Source organism: Malus domestica, chromosome 06 (genome assembly GCF_042453785.1).
Source record: "Malus domestica chromosome 06, GDT2T_hap1".
Lineage (NCBI taxonomy): Eukaryota > Viridiplantae > Streptophyta > Magnoliopsida > Rosales > Rosaceae > Malus > Malus domestica.
Genome location: NC_091666.1, coordinates 15,965,547 through 15,986,631, shown reverse-complemented (window position 1 = coordinate 15,986,631; position 21,085 = coordinate 15,965,547). Strand labels below are relative to the sequence as shown.

Genomic DNA, 21,085 nt, shown 5'->3' with positions numbered 1-21,085 from the left:
AGTCAATGGTCACTGAATTCCAACCCAATTAGTGACCCAACTCGCAACCATGCCTAATAGCCAGCGCCTCGGCCATAGCCACTCCTATCCTTCACTGGATACCTGCCTGCACCTAAAAAATGATTATCATGGTCTCGTGCAACTACCCCAGCAAAACCCGAGTTTGGAGGAGTCCACGTAAATGGAATCACCGACTATGGAGTACCGGGTGTTGTGCGAGTGCACAATGATTGGTTAGCATCCAAGAAAGCCTCAATTGAAGTGGAAATTGCTAGTACGACTTGCCTGGGATTGATTGGTTGTTGGTTGAAAAAAAAGTTGCATCGTGTTTTCCAAATGTGCCAACATGTAAAAGCAATATAAGACATTAACTCCAGTGGTTGTCTCCAAAATCGCCTCATAGTCCCACGGCAACACAAAAGGTTTCAAGAATTCAATATCCCATTGCCCAGTTGCCGGACTAATTAGAGAGTGCACCCGTAAATTTCTAGTGACTGGCACCACGCTTAACAATTCTGATCTACCCGAGGGGATGTGTGGGAGCCATCTATCATTCCAAACCTGAACCTCTCGACCATTCATAATTTGCCAGTAGGTACCCCTCAACAAGATATCTCTTCCCACCAATAAACTAGACCTAGCCCAGGAAACTCTCCTTCCCCTCTTAGCTTCAAGGAAGGAGCAATTGGGGAAATATCTAGCTTTAAGAACTTTCACCCACAACGAATTCGGCTCCGTTATCAATCGCCAACATTGTTTTGCCAGAAGAGCATCATTAAAGGTTTCAAAGTTCCTAAAACCGAGTCCACCTTCAGCCTTTGATCTACACAACCTCTCCTTAAAGACCCAATGGATTCGGTGTTCTACACCCCGTTGCCCCCACCAAAATTGGAAAATAATTACATCGAATTCATTACAAAGCGTCGTGGGGAATTTAAAAAGGTTCATCGGGTATGCTGGGATTGCTTGCGCCACCGCCTTGATCAAAACCTCCCGTCCTGCTTGTCAGAGTCGAGATTGTTTCCAACCTTGAATTTTCCCCAAAAGTCTCACTTTCATATAGGCCAAGCCGCATTTCTTTGACTTGCCCCATATAGCTGGTACACCCAAATAGGACCCTGGGTCTCCAACTTTCACAATGCCCAGAATGTCTGTCAACTCCCTTAATAAGACCTCAAGAACGTTGCCTCCAAAGAAAACACTTGATTTATGTTTGTTGACCAGTTGTCCCGATGCCAAAAAGTAGTGATCGATTAACTGAATTAAACTCCTACAATTTTCCTTTGTTGCTGTGAGGAAAATTAGAGTATCATCAGCGAAGAACATGTAAAAATCCAAGTGCTTAAAAGCAATCGGAAGCAAAAAAAATGTCTCCATACTTCTACGAAAAACACTTTTCTAACTCAATAACATGTTTAACTTCATTTGTAAAACACAATTGAAAGCGTTTTTAATTGTCAAAACACTTTTAGTCATTCGATAAACATTTCCAAATAGACATTGGGAATGTTATGCACAAGTTGGCTTCTTAAACACTTCTAGTCAAATTTTAATGTCAAAGTTGGAGTATACAAATAATATACTCCATCAAACTTTCCTGGAAAGTCTGCAGACGCCTCTATAATATACATATATTCCCAGGGAAAACTTCAGAATTAAACTATCAACATCCCATCTGTTTGTAAAAACCAGGGCATTTGGTTTGCTGGGGTACCAACACCTATTTTTCTACTGCTGTTTCTAGCTTCTCTTCTTGATCTGAGCTATTTTTTACAATCGATCTCGCGGCCCAATCTTCACTTCACTTCTCTTCCAATCCTCTGTTTTTGTTTTCGCTGTTCAACTTCACTTCACTTCTCTTCTAATCCTCTGTTTTTGTTTTCGCTGTTCAACATCATAATCATTTCGATCATTGTTGGAAAACCGTAGGCACCATCTTCTTTGGAAGCTGACGACATCATATCCTTCGTGTATCATTCGTATAAGAAGACGGAGCTGATGATGCTGAGGATACAAAGAGTGATAAAACACTCGAGTTTGGAGGGTTATGACAACTGTAGTGACCATGTTGATGACGACAATGGTGGTGAAAGTGAAAGTGACGATCATTTTGATTCAGCTGGTTACAATGAAGATGATGACCAAAATGGTGGCGAAGGCGAGATTGGTTGGGGAGACATGGATGAATATGACTATAATTTGGAGAAACGAATCGAGCTTCATTGATAGGGTTAACAAGGGATGGAGGGAAGAGAGGTTAAGGGATGGTCTCTCCTATCCCTTACAGCTAACCTACATGTGAAGTATTTACAAGACCTTTCAATGGCTACCGGCAAAGCTGAAACACGTGGTAACTGTCGCATGTGGGAGTAAAAATGATATAGCACCCTTTTTGAGCAAATAGTTAATTCCGAAATTCTTAATGTGTAGTGTTCCTACAAATATCAGAGGGAAGCAAATTCTATGCAACAATTACGACTGAGCAATAGTTCTGTACTACAAGACTTACAAGTGAACTTCAGAAATATTTTGAATACTATAGGTATCGTCAACCAATTTGCCAACCCAGCAATAGTTGTACTAACCAAGACCTGATCCGCTGTCCTTGGGAGGTGCATCAGCCTTGATACGGGGTGGCCTAACAACACGATCAATGAGCCCATATTCAAGAGCCTCCTGCGCATTAAAGCGCTTCATCCGACTTAAGTCTTTGTTAATCTGCATATACACAGTTCAGAATGATCATTCATACTATCTTATAATGCTTAATTTTGCAAATCGTAATAGCTCAAGCTTGTGTACCCCTCACTCAAACAATTCTTCGTGGCGGTCATAAAACTGCTTTTTTGATCGATAGTCATAAAACCACTTAACCCAAAAGTGACTGTTGGATTTACTTGTCAAACAAGCTAACCTTTTCAACTGGCTGGCCTGTTTTCATAGCCAACTCATTAAACAGGTAATCTCTAATTCTGAGAAGTTCATTTGCTTCATTTTGTATATCATCAGCCTGCCACAAGATTTTGTAGACTCGTGAAGACAATAAGGACAAGATATTGATGAACTTGAAAGACATCTACAGGAGCATTTTTGGGCATTGACAGGAAGCAGTGATACCTGACCACGAGCAGCCCCGGCAGGAGACTGTAGAGCAATTCTTGATAGTGGCATTGCAAAACGATTTCCCTAAACAAGGCAGAAATTACAAAAGTTGGAATTTCAGAGTTCAACCATCTGATAGAAAGATGAAATTCAATATTTTTTAAGTCACATAGAAGATGAAGATATTCCATCAAATCATCAATGTACAAGGTTGTAAACAACATGTATGAACAGACAAGCTCAGATAACAATGAAACAAAACAGACACAGGAACCATCGTCAGTCATTTTCTAAAGAAAACTGGTCAAACTCCTCACCATATCTAATTGCCCCCCCATTATACCAAATCATCGTCCCACTCAGCTGTATTAACTATGGCACTTCTGAGGCTAAGAAAAGACAATAAAAACTTATGTCGACCCCTTCATGATGAGAATTAGTACTAATGGACTTTATCATCCTGGACTGAAAAATGAAAGAACTATTACCTTCTCTCCAGCGGTAAGAAGAAAGGCTGCTAAATTATAGGCATAGCCCACACAATGGGTACCAACAGGACTTTTTAGGCTCTGCATTGTATCATAGATAGCCATGCTTGGAGTAAGCTGCAAATGATGCAAGTTTTAGATATATGTATGTCACATGGAAAAACAATACCAAGAAAAAAGTAAAAGAATTTGACATGAAAATCTGATAACTCACATCTCCACCAGGACCATTGATGTACATATAAAGCCTTTTCGAAGAATCTATAGTGTCAAGGTACAACATTGTTGCCAAAATTTGATTGCTGAACTCTTCATCTATGTTTTGCCCGATGAAGATCACACGTTCTCGGTACTGCATTCTCAGTAAACAGAAGCTATCTTAGAGACACAATAAAAATGGTATTCCAGTAAAACTCAAGTAGTTGAAATCCATACAGAAATCTCCACTTAGGATGTTGATTAATGTATTCTTTTAAACAAACCGTCTAGATGTTCATTTCATATGGAATTAACAGCAATGACTTACTAGAGCATTCCACAAATCAACCCATTGCCAAGTTCCCTCACCAGGAGTTCTGTAGGGAACTTTTGGTGTCCCTATAGGCATCATTCCAACTTGTGCTCGTGAAGGCCTATGGTTTCGTGTCCTGAAAAGTGCAAACATAGAGATACAGCATCCGTTCTTTAACATACTGATTAAGCAATTTAAACTACTCCCAGAGAAAGAAAAAAATCAAACCAAATTGAGCTCATGAAAACAGTTATTTACGGGTATACTTGGGGGCATGCTAACCTATAGGAAAACAAAGAATTGCAACCTCTATTTTGAACTTAACTTGTTGGCTATATAATCATCCACGTTGTTGCAATCTCTCAACGATAGCCTAAATATTTTTTCATAGAAGAACAAACAAAGAGGTTTAAAATGCACAATATGTGAACGTCTTGTTATAATTTTGAACTCTACTATGTTAGACAGTACCACAAAAATTAAACCAATCTCATTGCCGCTGCACAGGTCAAAGTTCAAAAAGAACGCCGGAGGGGGGTGTGTACCAAAGTGGAGGTTTCTTTAGCAATACAATATTCTAAACTACTCTAACTTGTGGAACTTGGGTGCAACGGGGCAGGCACACTGAACCTCACCAACTAGCCTAACCCGCGTTTGCAAAACAAAAGTGCAGTTTAAAGAAGCAGGATTTCGCTCCACTAAGATAATTAAATCCCTACTGGTGGTCTCTTGAAAAACAAGTGGCCACCAACCATATATCGATATTACGCTAATTTTTGGCACAGAACCATCGAACTGCAGAAGAATTAAGCAAAATTATCAAGGCCCATAATTTAGTTACCTGGGTTGAAGGCTCTTATTAACTTTTCCGTACAACTCAACCGTCAAGTTAGGATTTTTAGCACCAAAAGTACCTTAGTTTTGTCAATAAACAAAGAAAGAATTCAGATGGATTACATCACCAAAAAAGAAGAACAAAATTAGCTCAGGAAACCAGAGGATTGCCTAAAGACTGAAGCTTTAATCCTGAATAATGCTTCGTTGCACAACTGCGGGAGACAAATGGATAATAATTACAATTAGAAACACTAATCATTTTTAATTTTTGGGATTAGAAAACGAATTAAAAGAGAAAACAAGAAAATCCCATGAGAGAGGAGAGAGAGAACCTGGGAGGAGGAAGGGAGAGTCTAGCTTGGGGATGAAGGCCTGGAGAAGTAGTCGTTGTGTGAAAAGAGACTGCCATTTTCACCACCAGACAGCGAGCAAGTGAGATAGAATAGGAGGAAGACGAAGGGAATAGACTGAAGAGACCGGATCCGCTACAGCCGGCAACAGACTTACAGAGAACAAATAAAAGCGATAATCTAAATCAATTTAGATTATCTAATACTAGTACTATTTAATACAACGTATCATTAGGGGAATAGACTGAAGAGGCCGGATCCGCTAGATCAGTCACTAGATTTACAAGACAACAATAAAAACAATAATTCCAACTAATTCAAGTCATCTAATGCTAGACTTGGCAGTTTCTGACACGACACGATGACACGACATGAAACCGACATGAAAATAACGGGTTTCGGATCAACATGATAACTTATCGGGTCATTATCGGGTGACCCGTTAAGAACCCGTTATTAACGGGTTCTTAATGGGTATACACGTGGGTAACACGTGGGTGACCCGTTTCGACCCGTTAAGAAAAAAATTAATTTGATAATTTTAAAGTTTAATTACTAAAAGATTTATTATAAAATACAATAGCCATATTAATATATACAATATATTCTATATTACATATATTTTTTTGTATTATTATTCTATATAAGTTATAAAAAAAAGTTTTAGTCATTATTTATTTTTAGGGGCTTTTAGATCTAGGTCCAAAAATATAGATGATTTTTAGGAGTGAGTCCAGTTATATAATTACATGTTTTTATTTCTTTTATACTCATTTTATATTTCTTTAAAATATTAAAAATCAATTAAAATCTTCTAATATGAAGCATTTTTCAACTCCAAAAAATCTAATTAATATCTTATAACAGAAAAAACTAATATACTATAAACGAGATATGAAACCTAACTAAAAAGTAGGAAAAACATAATATACCTACAAGTGAAGCAAGACACATTAATCTGTAACACGTTAATTATAAAGAAGAATCTGTCATATAGATACATAAAAATAATTAACCTGTGATATAGGTTGATTATAAAAATTAAAAATAAAATCTATAAATGAGGTTTAAAGAGGGAGGAAGAACAAGAAATAACAAAATAATAATAATAATCATAATAATCAAAGAGATAATTAGGAAGAAATTTGGTTTTTATAATAAATCTTATTATTGAATAGATAATTATTGATAATAAAATAATTAAATTTAAAGAATTGGACTTATTTTAATAAATTTGACTATTCCTACTATTGGCTAAAAAAATTGGACTTATATCAAGTTTCCCCTTATTTTTATTATGAGAGTTCTTTATTATCATTACTAATTTACTAGGATAATAAATTTTACTTAACAGTTAACATGTTCTTGTCCAAAATTAAAATAAACTAGTATAATATTTGTATAGGCAAGAACTAAGAAGACATACATACAATACAAGTATGAAAAATGTGAAAGAATATATAAACACTTGCGATTCATCATTATTCCTCTACGAGTAGATAATGGTTACACTTTATCGTTTAGATTTTTAAAATCCTCCCAAACCCTCATGAATAATGTTTTTTATTTGAAGGCAAAATTAATAAAATTAATAATAATTATTGTAGAAGTGTAAAAAATGTAAAAAAAATATCCAATCACTCTTAATGACAAGCTTTACAACTTTCATGAAGGGGTCAGCTTCGAAATCCAACACTATAATCCATAAACCTTCAATTTATATTTAACCGTCGATTATCATTTACGCTTTATTCTTGTTACTGAATTTCATTTTTTAAATTTTCTTTTTTTAAAACATGATCATCTGGTGGATGTAAGAAGATGAACAGTTCAGATCTTTGATATCACGTTTCGATATTTACGGTTAATTGAAATATGAGTCGATGTCATATAGTTTGTAGAAACTTTATAAACATCAAGCAATATTTTGACTAATCGTAAAACTCTGAACATAATATCAACAATCCAAACCATTAATCTTCTTGCATCCTCTAATAGATCATGTTTTCAAAAAAGAAAATCTGAAAAAACAAAATTTGATGAGAAAAATAAAACGTAAATGTAAACAATAATCAACGGTTAAATTTTGATCTATGATTTATATGATTATAGTGGCGAATTTCGAAGTTAAGTTCTTCACGAAAGTTGTAAAGCTTGTTATTACGAGCGTTTACATATTTTTTTCTATATTTTTTATACTTCTACATTAATTAAAAAACTATTAAAGACTTTACTTAAATAACAGCTGTTAGATCAATGAGATTAAATCTGTACCGTTGGATTCTATTTCAATTATATTATTACAATTTTTTTTGGACAAAAAACCCCTCATATTTTCCATTGTTTTCCATATGAGTCCTGACTGATTTGATCAAAACAAAAAAAACCCCATTGCCTAGCCCTAAATTCTTTCTGTTTATTCTCCCCACTCCCGGCCGTAACCCTCTCCCAACCCGCCTGCGGCGCCGTTTGTTCTTCCTAGCCCCTCTCTCCCGCCGTCTTTCTTCCAAAATTCCGACAGCCACGATCTTCTCGTCTTCCATTCGTACGACATCTTCCTATGTAAGTATTTCTCCCTCTCTCTTCACTCTTTCTACGCTCATATTTCCCATTTCTGACCACGAACGATTGACACAGCTTCTTGCGTTGGATTCCTCTCTTGGAATGGAAGCCATGGAAGAAGGAGAAGAAGGAGCTGCTACTCCATTTTGGTATTCACTGACTCACAGATCACCTTAACTCGACCTGCAAGTTTCGAATCCCAATTTGTAATTTTGGATTTGGATTCCGGGATTTCGGTTCCAACTGGGAATTGGGTTTCGTTTCAAATTCCCAAATTTTGAGGATTTACAACAAAATTTCAAATTTTGAATGTTGTATATGTTTTCAGGTGATCAGGGCGTATGCTTTGAACAAAGCATGGCTGATAGGATTTCTGATGGATATATTCGGAGCTTTGTTAATGTTGAGAGCATTGTCTTTAGCTCCTGTAAGTGCTTCAACCCCGAAGCTAGGATTTTTCATTGTTTATTGTTTCGATTTTTGGGGTATTTGTTTTCTTTCTGCAATTTGTTTACGTATTTGGTGATTGGAAACTCCGCCTATGTATTACATGGCCGGTCCCAAGCCCGGATAAAGGAGGAGGGGGAGGGCGTCAGGTAGTCGACAGCCGGCACTCCATGATCACGTCGAATCCTTATGAAAATGAATCCAGAACAAAATCGCGCTAAAGCTAGGGCGTCACCCGTAAGTGGCGCGCTGTGTGGCCCGAGCACAGTGATAAGTGAGCAAGGGTCGCTGTATCTCCATCGGCACCCGGATGCAGTGTTAAATGAGCAAGGGGGCCATAGAAACTTCTTTTCGAACGACTCCACTCAAAGTTGTTTGGGAGCATATGCTCCTATCAACTTTACCCGGGACACACAAAAGAAGTACTTTGATCCTATTAGACGGGGGAGGGTGAAGAAGCTAGGACAGAAGGGTAGAGTTCAAGAGAGCAAAATGCGTTTAGGAACGTGGAATATAGGAACCTTAACGGGAAAATCTATGGAAGTAGTGGAAGTTATGGTGAGGAGAAGGATAAATATTATGTGCCTACAAGAAACTAAGTGGGTTGGTAGTAAGGCAAAGGATCTAGAAAACTCAGGGTTTAAACTTTGGTATTCGGGCACAAATAGAACGAGAAACGGTGTTGGCATCATCGTGGACAAGACCTTGGTACAAGATGTTGTAGATGTCAAGAGGGTAGGAGATAGAATCATGGCAATCAAGATTGTAATAGGACAAGAACTTATCAATGTGATTAGTGCGTACGCACCTCAAGTAGGGTTGGATACGAGTTCGAAGGAGAAATTTTGGGAAGATCTTGGAGACTTGGTGCAAGGAATTGCTCAGACGGAGAAGTTATTTATAGGAGGAGATTTAAATGGACACGTGGGCAGGGAGACAGGCAACTATGGAGGTTTTCATGGTGGCCATGGTTTTGGGGAGAGAAACGAGGATGGGGAAGCTATTTTGGATTTTGCAATGACATATGATCTCTTCTTAGCCAACACCTTCTTTAAGAAAAGAGAAGAACATGTGATCACCTACAAGAGTGGGTCGTCAAAAACACAAATAGATTTTCTTCTAATGAGGAAAGGGGATCGTATAACTTGTAAGGATTGCAAAGTTATACCAGGAGAGAGCGTGGCTAATCAACATCGCTTGTTGGTGATGGATGTACATATCAAAAGAGTAAGACAAAAGAACAAGACTTGGAAGTGCCCAAGGACTAGATGGTGGAATCTAAAAGAAGAAAAACAAGTCATTTTCAAAGAGAAGGTAATCACTCAATGTGTGTGGGATAGAGAGGGGGAAGCTAGCCAAATGTGGGATTCCATGGCTAGTTGTATTCAAAAAGTAGCAAAAGAGGTATTAGGAGAGTCCAAGGGCTTTGCCCCACACCAAAAGGAATCTTGGTGGTGGAATGAGGAGGTACAAACAAAGGTGAAGGCTAAGAAGGAATGTTGTAAAGCCTTATACAAGGAGAGGACCGATGAAAATGGTGAAAGGTATAGAAAAGCGAAGCAAGAGGCGAAGAAAGCTGTCAGAGAAGCTAAGTTAGCGGCTTACGACGATATGTATAAACGACTAGATACCAAAGAAGGAGAGTTGGATATCTATAAACTATCTAGAGCAAGGGAAAAGAAGACAAGGGACCTAAACCAAGTGAGGTGCATCAAGGATGAGGATGGAAAGGTTCTTGCTACAGAGAACGCGGTTAAAGACAGATGGAGAGGTTATTTTCATAATCTTTTCAATGAAGGACATGAAATGAGTGCTTCTTTAGGGGAGTTGAGTAACTCAGAAGAATGTAGAAACTACTCTTTTTATCGTCGAATCCGGAAGGAAGAAGTGGTTGTAGCTTTGAAGAAGATGAAGCATAAAAAAGCAATAGGCCCAGACAATATACCAATCGAAGTGTGGAAACTTTTGGGAGAGACAGGTATAACATGGCTCACTGACCTTTTCAATAGGATTTTGAAAACGAAGAAGATGCCAAATGAGTGGCGAACGAGCACTTTGGTGCCTATCTACAAGAATAAGGGCGACGTACAAAATTGTATGAACTATAGGGGTATTAAGCTAATGAGTCATACAATGAAGCTCTGGGAGAGAGTCATTGAGCATAGATTGAGGCAAGAGACACGGGTTTCGGACAACCAATTCGGGTTCATGCCAGGGCGCTCAACCATGGAGGCAATCTATCTCTTACGAAGATTGATGGAAAGATATAGAGATGGGAAAAAGGATTTACACATGGTCTTTATAGATTTGGAAAAAGCGTATGATAGGGTCCCAAGAGACATTCTTTGGAGGATTTTAGAGAAGAAAGGAGTACGAGTAGCATATATCCAAGCTATAAAGGATATGTATGAAGGAGCAAAGACTGCCGTAAGAACTCATGAAGGACAAACCGAAAGCTTTCCCATAACTGTAGGATTACATCAAGGCTCATCCTTAAGTCCTTACCTTTTTGCGTTGGTAATGGATGAGTTAACAGGACATATTCAGTTTCCTTCATCTGGTCAAGCTTCCTCTTCATGTTTGTAGCATAGTCATGTGCGAGCCGGTGCAACTGTTTATTCTCATGCTTGAGCCCTCTAATCTCCTGTTTGAGACTCATCACTTCAGCCGCCAATGATTCAACTTGGCGAGTTCGAGCAAATAGGCGTTGGGCCATATTAGACACAGAACCTGCACACTGAACACTGAGAGCCAGCGAATCCTTAACAGCTAACTCATCAGACCGTTTGGAAAGTAGTCTGTTATCTTTGGGAGTGAGAAGGTTCCTGGCCACCACCGCAGCGGTCATATCATTCTTCATCACGGAATCCCCAACGGTAAGAGGACCAGTAGGGGAGACGAAGGATGGGCGCCATATGTTGTCTGGAGAAGGCGGGGCTGCCTCTTCAACAAGGTTCAAGTCAAAACGACGGTCGGAGGGGCCAGACATTTTCAAAGGTGTTGAAGAGAGAAGAGGTCGGACAAATCAAGATCTTAGAAGTGCAAGAATGAAGCTTCTACTGGTGAAGATTCAAGTGTGCTTTGGAACTTAATGCCAGCCCCTATAAAAATCTGCACTCGACGGAGCTTCAGAAATCGAAGAGGCACCTGCTCAGAAATCGAAGAGGCGTTTGCTTTCTCAAAAGCTGGGCTGCTTAGAGATCACGAGGGTTGATCTCAGAAATCGAAGAGGCGTTTGCTTTCTCAAAAGTTGGGCTGCTCAAAGACCACGAAGGCCGATCTCAGAAATCGAAGAGGCGCTCGCTTTCTCAAAAGCTGGGCTCCCCAGAGACCACGAGGGCCGATCTCAGAAATCGAAGAGGCACCTACTTTTCCAGCCTTGTCAGCACCTGTCACACGCACACTTAGCTTTGCGGAAATTATGGGCATTCTGTCGAAGACTTCTGGGGAAGTAGAAAACACATGAATCTTACTGTTCAATCACCCACTTCCCACACGCAACAATAGCTCATGGGTACCACAGATAACTTTGCCAAAGTTCTCTGCCAAAGTTGAGCACGTGAAGCTTGCAGCTCCCACTACATCGCTCTGACCAAGAAGGGTAAAAGAATAGCAAAGAAACAGCACTAACAAAGTTTAGACCCATAAATTTTGAAGGTCTAGCTACCATATTATTACCCACAAGGGTAAAGGAACAGTACCACTGCTAGATAATTGGAAAGTCCCTGTGTGTCAACCTCTGTGCTTCGTGGCAAGGTAGACTAGCAAACATGCCCAACCTTTACTCACATTCGAGAAAACACTCCCAATAAGATTGCTTGCTCCAAAATCGAAGAGGCACCGTCCTCCGAATCTCGAGAGCCAGACTCCCAACATGACTACTTTCTTAAAAATCGAAGAGAGGGTAAAGGAACAGTACCATTGCTGGATAATTGGAAAGTCCCTGTGTGTCAACCTCTGTGCTTCGTGGCAAGGTAGACTAGCAAACATGCCCAACCTTTACTCACATTCGAGAAAACACTCCCAACAAGATTGCTTGCTCCAAAATCGAAGAGGCACCGCCCTCCGAATCTCGAGAGCCAGACTCCCAACATTCTTTCTCAAAAATCGAAGAGACACTGCTCCCCGAATCTTCGAGAGCCAGACCCCCAGCATGATTGCTTTCTCAAAAATCGATGAGGCATCGTTCTCCGAATCAATCGAAGAGGCGCTCGCTTTCTCAAAAGCTGGGCTGCTCAGAGACCACGAGGGCCGATCTCAGAAATCGAAGAGGCACCTACTATTCTAGCCTTGTCAGCACCTGTCACACGCACACTCAGCTTTGCAGAAATTATGGGCATTCTGTCGAAGACTTCTGGTGAAGTAGAAAGCACATGAATCTTACTGTTCAATCACCCACTTCCCACACGCAACAATAGCTCATGGGTACCACAGATAACTTTGCCAAAGTTCTCTGCCAAAGTTGAGCACGTGAAGCTTGCAGCTCCCACTACATCGCTCTGACCAAGAAAGGTAAAATAATAGCAAAGACACAGCACTAACAAAGTTTAGACACATACATTTTGAAGGTCTAGCTACCATATTATTACCCACAAGGGTAAAGGAACAGTACCATTGCTGGATAATTGGAAAGTTGCTGTGTGTCAACCTATGTGCTTCGTGGCAAGGTAGACTAGCAAACATGCCCAACCTTTACTCACATTCGAGAAAACACTGCCAACAAGATTGCTTGCTCCAAAATCGAAGAGGCACCGTCCTCCGAATCTCGAGAGCCAGACTCCCAACATGACTACTTTTTCAAAAGCGAAGAGAGGGTAAAGGAACAGTACCATTGCTAGATAATTGGAAAGTCCCTGTGTGTCAACCTTTGTGCTTCGGGGCAAGGTAGACTAGCAAACATGCCCAACCTTTACTCACATTCGAGACAACACTCCCAACAGGATTGCTTGCTCCAAAATCGAAGAGGCACCGCCCTCCGAATCTCGAGAGCCAGACTCCCAACATGATTACTTCCTCAAAAATCGAAGAGACACTGCTCTCCGAATCTCGAGAGCCAGACCCCCAGCATGATTACTTTCTCAAAAATCGAAGAGGCATCGTTCTCCGAATCTCGAGAGCCAGATAACACAGACCACTTTTTCAAAGTGCTCTGACAGAGTTAAAACATGTGAAACTGGCAGCTCCCACTACCGTGCTATGACCAAGCAGGGTAAATGAATAGCATTACTACTTGTTGTTAGGGAGACTCCTATATATGTCGACCTCCATCCCCAACGGACAGGCAGACCTGCAAAAATGCTCAACCCTTCATCATATCTGAGAGGGCACTCCCAACGAAGGCTTTCGAAATATTCAGCTTTCTTTCCCCCCGATAATACCTCTGCAAACAAGCTATACTAGAGCAAGAATATCTCATATCATCAGGGTTAAAAGCAAGAGTATCCCATATCATGCTTTTTCCCTGTCTTTTCCTTTGGCCTTGTTTTTACCTGCAAGACAAGGAGAAAGAGAGCAATCAGTCAGCACTTGGAATCAAGCTCCCAGCCAGGAACTGACTGCTTGGAACCCCTTACCTGATTACTTACCTGGCATTGCTCTCGAGTACTCATCTTCAACATCTTATGTTTCCAGGGAAGATTCCGCATCTGCTTGAGGAACAGATAGGGTAAGTGCGAAGGATACAAGGAAGCATGTGGAGACAAGCGTAACAGCACACGTGCCGATACATCCATTACTCTGTCAAAAGCAAAAGTATCCCATATCAGCAGGGTGGAACGTACTCTAGATTTGATGGACTTGTTTTGACCCTCAAATTCTTCAGTCGACCTTATACTCTGGAGGAAACCAGAAAACCCTCAAGCTCAGTTCAAGAATAAGCCTGTGGAAAGTTACTTCTTCAAAAGCAAAAGTATCTCATATCATCTCTTCTCATTTTTCTTCTCTTTATCCTTCATGCTGCTGCAAGATGGGGAGAAGGTGAACAATCAGTCGGAGCTCTGATTGCTTACCTTGTCTGTCACCTCTTTCAGCAGACCCCCTAGCTCGGCGACTTGGGGGACTCCTACTACATGATTTGTATCGCGCTTGACCAAGCTTGAAACTACAAGTAAGCTTCAAGTGAAATTGATACATTACCTTGTGCATCTCCACCAGTTAAAGATACCACCCCTGGATGGAGGAAGAGTACTTCCAGAGAAGATGCCACATCTACCTATGAGACAGATAAGGCAAGTCAAGACGACACCACACTCCGATACTTAGAAGTTTCGTGATTACGAGATCATTCTCCCACAATATTTCCTAATGTCATTTGTACTAAATCATTCACTTGTACTCACTAAAGGAGAGCTTGAACCTATGTACTTGTGTAAACCCTTCACAATTAATGAGAACTCTTCTATTCCGTGGACGTAGCCAATCTGGGTGAACCACGTACATCTTGTGTTTGCTTTCCTATCTCTATCCATTTATATACTTATCCACACTAATGACCGGAGCAATCTAGCGAAGATCACAAAAAGCGACCGTTTTCGCTACCTAGGATCTATCTTGCAAGAGAACGAAGAATTAGATGGAGATCTCAACCATAGAATACGAGCTGGATGGATGAAGTGTAAGAGTGCATCCGGCGTGTTGTGTGACCGTCGTAGGCCACTGAAGCTCAAGGGAAAATTTTATAGGACGGCAATAAGGCCAGCGATGTTGTATGGCACAGAATGTTGGGCGGTGAAGCATCAACACGTACACAAAATGAGTGTAGCGGAGATGAGGATGCTTTGTGGGATGTGTGGGCACACGAGAAAGGATAAGATTGGGAATGAGGATATCCGAGGTAAAGTAGGAGTAGCCGAAATTGTAGGAAAGATGAGAGAAAATCGGCTCCGGTGATTTGGACATGTGCAAAGAAGGCCGAGTGACGCTCCGGTTCGAAGATGTGACTACGGGACAGAGGTTCAGGGCCGAAGGGGTAGAGGAAGACCTAGGAAAACTTTGGAAGAGACTCTAAGAAAAGACTTAGAGTACTTGGATCTAACGGAGGACATGACACAAACCCGAGCGCAATGGCGTTCTAGGATTCATATAGCCGACCCCACTTAGTGGGAAAAGGCTTTGTTGTTGTTGTTGTTGTATTTGGTGATTGGAATTAATGCTGTGCTACATTTTGTTGAATGTTGGATGATGTATTTTTCAGGTGTCTGTCATACAACCGGTTTCCGGGTGTGGACTTGCGATTCTTTCAATCTTTTCCCATTTTTATCTGAAGGAAATGATGAATGATGTTGACTGGATGGGGATTACATTAGCAGGCATTGGCACTATAGGTAATGTAAGTTCTACAATGCTTGAAAATTCAAGTGTCTTCGCTGGGAACTGTTGCATTACTTTTGATTGTGTGTTTTGTTTTAAGAATAATTTGTGTGAGATTTTGTATTTGCAGGGGTTGGTGCCGGAGGTGAGGAGCAAAAGGCTTCCATAATATCGGTGTTTCATCTACCATGGTTGGCAATTGTAGTCGCCTTCTTGTTTGTAGGTACCTTATACCGTGCATCATCTGATGTTTATAGTTGGACACTTGGGTTTATGCAGTGTAATGATTCTAACCCTGCAAGGCCTCTTTAAATAGGTCCTCCTTAATGGGTGGCTACGCATCTACAGACGTCAACGCAAAGAACAGGAGTTGGTAAGCTGATTACTTCGTTTCATCTATCTTTAGTGTTTGAGTATGGTGCCCACGACCAGTTCACTGATACCTGCTCATGGTACAGATGGAATATGAAGTTGTTGAAGAAATTATATATGGCTTGGAATCTGGCATTTTGTTCGGGTATGATTCTGTCCAGCATGTTTCTTATCACGATTCACATATAGATTCATCTCTCTCATCTTTCAGTTCTAAAAGGGAAATTATTAAAAAGCATATAATGAGTTATAGTGTGCATGCTAGTAGATGTCAATGATGTGTTGAGCATGTCAGTTGTGTGTACTTTATGTTACAAACGATAGAAAGTTTTAAGTCTTGTTGATTTAAATCATGAAGCTGCTGTTGTTGTCAAGCCATGTTTAAAATTATAATGCAATTATCACACATCTTATTGCAGGATGGCATCTGTGATATCAAAGATGGGATTTGTGTTCTTGGAGCAGGGTTTCCACAGCATGCTGGTCCCGATATGTGTGATAATCAGCATATGTTGTAGTGGTATAGGGTTTTATTACCAGGTATGTTAAGCACTTTACCAAGTTCCTAGTTTCATATCCATGTGCTCACGTAAATTGAATGTCGGTCCCATGAAATAAATTTGTAGTCCCATTGACTATATCAAATTGTAATCAAGCAATACCAATCTTGCATGGTTAGAAGATTGATTTGTGTTTTGGTTCTAATCAAGCAATTGTGGGTTCAACCTTTTTTTCACTCAAAAAAAGTATTATGTTTTTTATTTAATTATTTATTGGTTTAAAATATATTTTCCTTAACGGGTAACGGGTCGGGTCATATTACCCGTTAATATTATCGGGTCGATTTCGGGTCGGGTCATTTTATCCGTTTATTTTATCGGGTGTTACACGACACGACCCGTTAAGATATCGGGTATGACACGAAAACGACACGAACACGGAAAACACGACACGAATGCCAAGTCTATCTAATGCTACTAGTATTTGATTATTACATAGCATGAAATAATTTTTCGTAAAGAGATCGAAATTAGAAATGTCACAAGGTGTATCAACAACTAACAGTCTTAAAATTGAATGGAGTTTTTTTTAGAGATTATGTTTGAATGAGGATAAAATAAATAAACGATTTAGATTACAATATTTGTACATTGAAATGACTTCACATTGTCATATAAAAAGGAACAACTCCTTGCATGTAAAGTGGAATTGTATCAATGATCCTTTAACTTTAACCTAATAGGAATAATGGTCATTCAACTAAAAATCTATGATCATTGGTCCCTTAACTCATCAAAATTGACAACTATGATATTTTTCGTCAACTCCGTCAAAATGAATCAGGTTCAAATGACCATTGCTACAATTGGGTTAAAGTTGTGGAACCATTTCTCTAATTGGGTTAAAGTTAAGAGATCATTGCTACAATTTTTTTCATTTGATTTTCCATATTTTCCTCTTAATTCAGCCCCACGTGTGTGGCACATAACTCATTTTGACGAAGTTGACAAAAAGGACTATAATTGCACACTTTAATGAGTTTAGGGAGACTATTGCTACAATTTTCTCTATTATAAGTTTTTAGTGTTACATTTTTCCATTTAACACCACTATCTAATTTCAATTACTAGGGATACCCTCCCTCTCCACACTCAAGTTTCAATTTCCTCCTTGCAGTTCAAATTAACCTAATTAAAATATTGACTGAATAAAAAAAATCAATCACTCTCCAAATTCAACTTCTGCCCTTTCTCAGCAATTAACATTTGCCCATTTTTTAATTAGAATATTGACAAAAAACCCAAAACCGAAACCGAAACACAAACCAAACTGGTCCGTACTGAACAATTAGTTTTTTGCGCTTTTGAAACTGAACCGCATTGAGAAAAAGTGGTTTGGTTTCAGTTTAACCTTCTGAAACTAAACTGAAACCGAACATCACAACAAAAAATAAAAAAAATATATTTAATTTAAAATACCCATATAGATGGTGTGTTCTAATTGATTGTTTGTTTGAGTCCATAAATTTAGTTTGATCCGCACACTGCAAACCCATTTGTTTGTTGTTTTTCAAACCAAAAGGGGATTCAAACTTAGTTCACTGCCCTTGTTTGGAATTAAATAGTCAAATGCTATGATCCCTTCTTGTTTCAGATTCAAGGGAAGTTCTCTGCCCTTGTTTGGAATTAAAGGAACAGGATCCTTTCCGGATCTTTTTTGTGAAGATTTAGAGGATCAATCAATTGTGTCCGTTCATCATATATCGTGTAGTTAAAAATTATTTTAAATTTTTAAGTTAAAATTGAAAATAAATACTATCTAACGAAAATTGACCTCAAAATGTATAATGAATGGACACGATTGATTAATCCCCGGATCCCCACAAAGAGGATCCTTGTAATACTTAAACAAACGAACCCATTCGGCCATTTGTTTACTGTGATTCAGATTCAAGTATTTAACTAAAAATATGCTATTTGATATTTAAATTTTGCAGCATGAATTGAATTTCCTACAAATTTGTAATTGAATTCCATGTAATTTGCGGTGTTTCACCTTACTTTTATTTTGTTTGCAAATGATTTGAAACCGTGTGGTCCGAACCAAAACCGTTTGAAATAGCACCAAACCAAACTATGCCCACCCCTACTCGAAACACAGTTCACTACATTTAATACAATGCATGGGTATCATTCAAACTTCCATGTGTTCCGACTACAAAAGCACAAGGTAGTATAATTTCTCTTACAGGAAGCTGGGATGCGTATTAACAGCTGCAGTCGACAAAGAACTGGAGGAAAGATTTAAGCCATGATATGAACGATGAATCAAACATTTGGTCTCCAAAGCACTCAAGTAGGCTTCTCGTATGAATTCTGCAATGGCGCTTCTTATCATCTCGGCAGCATGGGGCTGCACAAAGTTGTGAGTGCTATCCAAGACGTGTATTATGAATCTCTGTGAAGCAGGCAGTGAATTGTCGTAATTGATGATGAATTGCGCCATCGGTATGTCACTGCACAAGAGAAGCACAAATGCTTTCAGAAAAAGGGAAGAGCATGAGATGGTTAAAGAAGCAACTAAAACTATTCTTTAAGGATGGTAAACTCAGCAGCTGGATTAAGAGATACTAAAAGCCTGAAGATACAAACTCCCCGGAAATCACTTCACTGGATGAATCAAAATCTATTTGTGGATTGCGCTGTGTATGATCATATAATGTACAGAAGTCGGAAGCTTTAAATCCAAGCACTTGCTTTGAACTCAAAAAAACTATCGTGAATCTGTGATGATCGGACACTCCGTTGTAGCTACCAATAGAAACAAATCAAACCTAGGGCCCAAAAGGCAGAGAACTGCCGAGTGCCAACGTATGCAAGACAAGATTTTAAACTTGTCGTTGTATCCATTGAATAGAAGTAGTTCTCGAAATATATGAAGGCGAGGAGGAACGGCAACCTAATATCTTTGAAAACCATGCCAAATTCCGCAAAACTAATAAAAGCGCAACACAGAATTGGTACAAGTAGTATCTTACCGAGAGATGAACAGTCCTTTAACAGCGTTCACCATCTTGCATCAGAAACATCAAGATTCTTAACTGCAACAACAAAAGCCAATATATGAGAAAATACTAGGATTATACTGAATCTTAACACGGTATTATCTTTAACCCTAAATACATAACATAATTAAAAGAAAGATTAAATCCACAATACCCTGCCTGAATTAATGAATTATTTTACGACACAAGATACACTCCAGAATATAAATCAATCAATGAGTGATGCGAAAATTAACTTAACACACAAATTAAATCCTCTTTTGACAATTGTAGTATATGTATAAGTAGAGATCGTTCTAGGCCGGGGATTAGGAGAGATTGCTAATTGATTCTAAACTGACTTAAAGACACAAAAACAAACTTAAAAACGATAGGATAGATTCAAAAGACTCAAAACTAGTTCACAAGACTCAAAATAAGATAAAGACACTCAAAGCTGCCTAAAAACACCAACTAGGCAGTTTTTGACACTAAACACAATTTTGGACGAAAGTAAGGTTTGAGCTTGACTCGAAACACTTAAAAACACAAACAAAACAAGTTTAAAATAATTTGAAACAAGAAAGTAAAGGGGGGGGGGGTTTTGTTTTGGAGGAATTTAAAATAACAAAACAGATTGTAACTTAAAAACAGGTTTGAAAACAATTTTGGGAAATTAGATGGATGATGGGCTAGCTAGAGGCTTTTCCTCCACACATGACATGTATGCAAACAACTCGATTTCCAGTTACTACTACATTGAATTATGAACGACAATGCTCCAAATTAACCGTGACATCACTAGTTAACTCTCAGATTTTCCTTGTTTTATTAGATTGGATGACATCATTCGACAACCCAAAGTATTCTTCAAAAGTTCCCTACATGACATCATAATAGAGATACGATCAAAGATCATTACGTTCAATGAAAATCATAAGCATTGACAAAGCACTTGCAACTATGACATCATGTCACTCATATTGCACACATAATCATGGCTTTGAAATCACCCATAGCCAAGAAGGGTTTAGCCACTCATGTTCACAACAAAACGAAAGAAAATGAATTTAAACATTGTAAATATAGAACGAACTACACCCTGAATGCTTTAACAATTAAGCTTGAACATCCAAGAGTTCTTCCTTCTTTCTTCACTCACGGCACAAGGTTTGGTGTAAGGTTTGGGTGGTGATTTGTATGGAAGAATGGCTGAGAAGATGAATGGATGTTTATGGATGAAGGTTGTGTTGAAATGGTGGTGAATGATCTATTTGAAAACTGAACCCTTATGGCTGTTACACACACTTCCTTTTATAGAAGGAGTGCACAGCTAGGGAAAGAAAAGGGAGTGGTGTGTGCAGTAATGAGTCAAGGATGGGAGGTTAATGATGCACGGCATGAAGGGTGAAAGTTGAGGGATGGTGTAGCAATGAGTGCATGTAGGGGACATGAATGATTGTGCACATGGTAGAGAAAGGAAAGGGAGGTGAAATGATGTAGAAATGAAACAAGGGTGAAAGTGGAGTGATGATGCACGGCATGGGGGGGGTTAAAGTGAAGG

At 39.2% G+C, this 21,085-nt stretch overlaps 2 protein-coding genes and 1 pseudogene across 2 annotated transcripts; 1 reads left to right on the top strand and 2 right to left on the bottom strand.

Annotated features, from left to right (window-relative positions):
* Positions 1–2,389: 2,389 nt before the first annotated feature.
* LOC103409780 (ATP-dependent Clp protease proteolytic subunit-related protein 2, chloroplastic) lies at positions 2,390–5,592 on the bottom strand. The gene is made up of 9 exons (XM_029104583.2): positions 5,271–5,592; positions 5,107–5,150; positions 4,943–5,015; positions 4,117–4,237; positions 3,805–3,942; positions 3,591–3,707; positions 3,118–3,186; positions 2,915–3,010; positions 2,390–2,718 (listed from the first exon to the last, which is right to left on the bottom strand). Exons 1-9 carry the CDS (start codon positions 5,345–5,347, stop codon positions 2,581–2,583), a joined length of 873 nt encoding a protein of 290 aa, XP_028960416.2. The 5' UTR covers positions 5,348–5,592; the 3' UTR covers positions 2,390–2,580.
* Positions 5,593–7,681: 2,089 nt separating this feature from the next.
* On the top strand, positions 7,682–16,761 carry LOC139197029 (probable magnesium transporter NIPA9). Its single transcript, XM_070823475.1, has 8 exons — positions 7,682–7,850; positions 7,926–7,999; positions 8,179–8,277; positions 15,490–15,619; positions 15,736–15,824; positions 15,922–15,978; positions 16,064–16,122; positions 16,397–16,761. Exons 3-8 carry the CDS (start codon positions 8,227–8,229, stop codon positions 16,524–16,526), a joined length of 516 nt encoding a protein of 171 aa, XP_070679576.1. The 5' UTR covers positions 7,682–7,850; positions 7,926–7,999; positions 8,179–8,226; the 3' UTR covers positions 16,527–16,761.
* A 2,068-nt stretch (positions 16,762–18,829) lies between these two features.
* LOC103409784 (general transcription and DNA repair factor IIH subunit TFB5-like) lies at positions 18,830–19,550 on the bottom strand (annotated as a pseudogene).
* Positions 19,551–21,085: the final 1,535 nt, after the last annotated feature.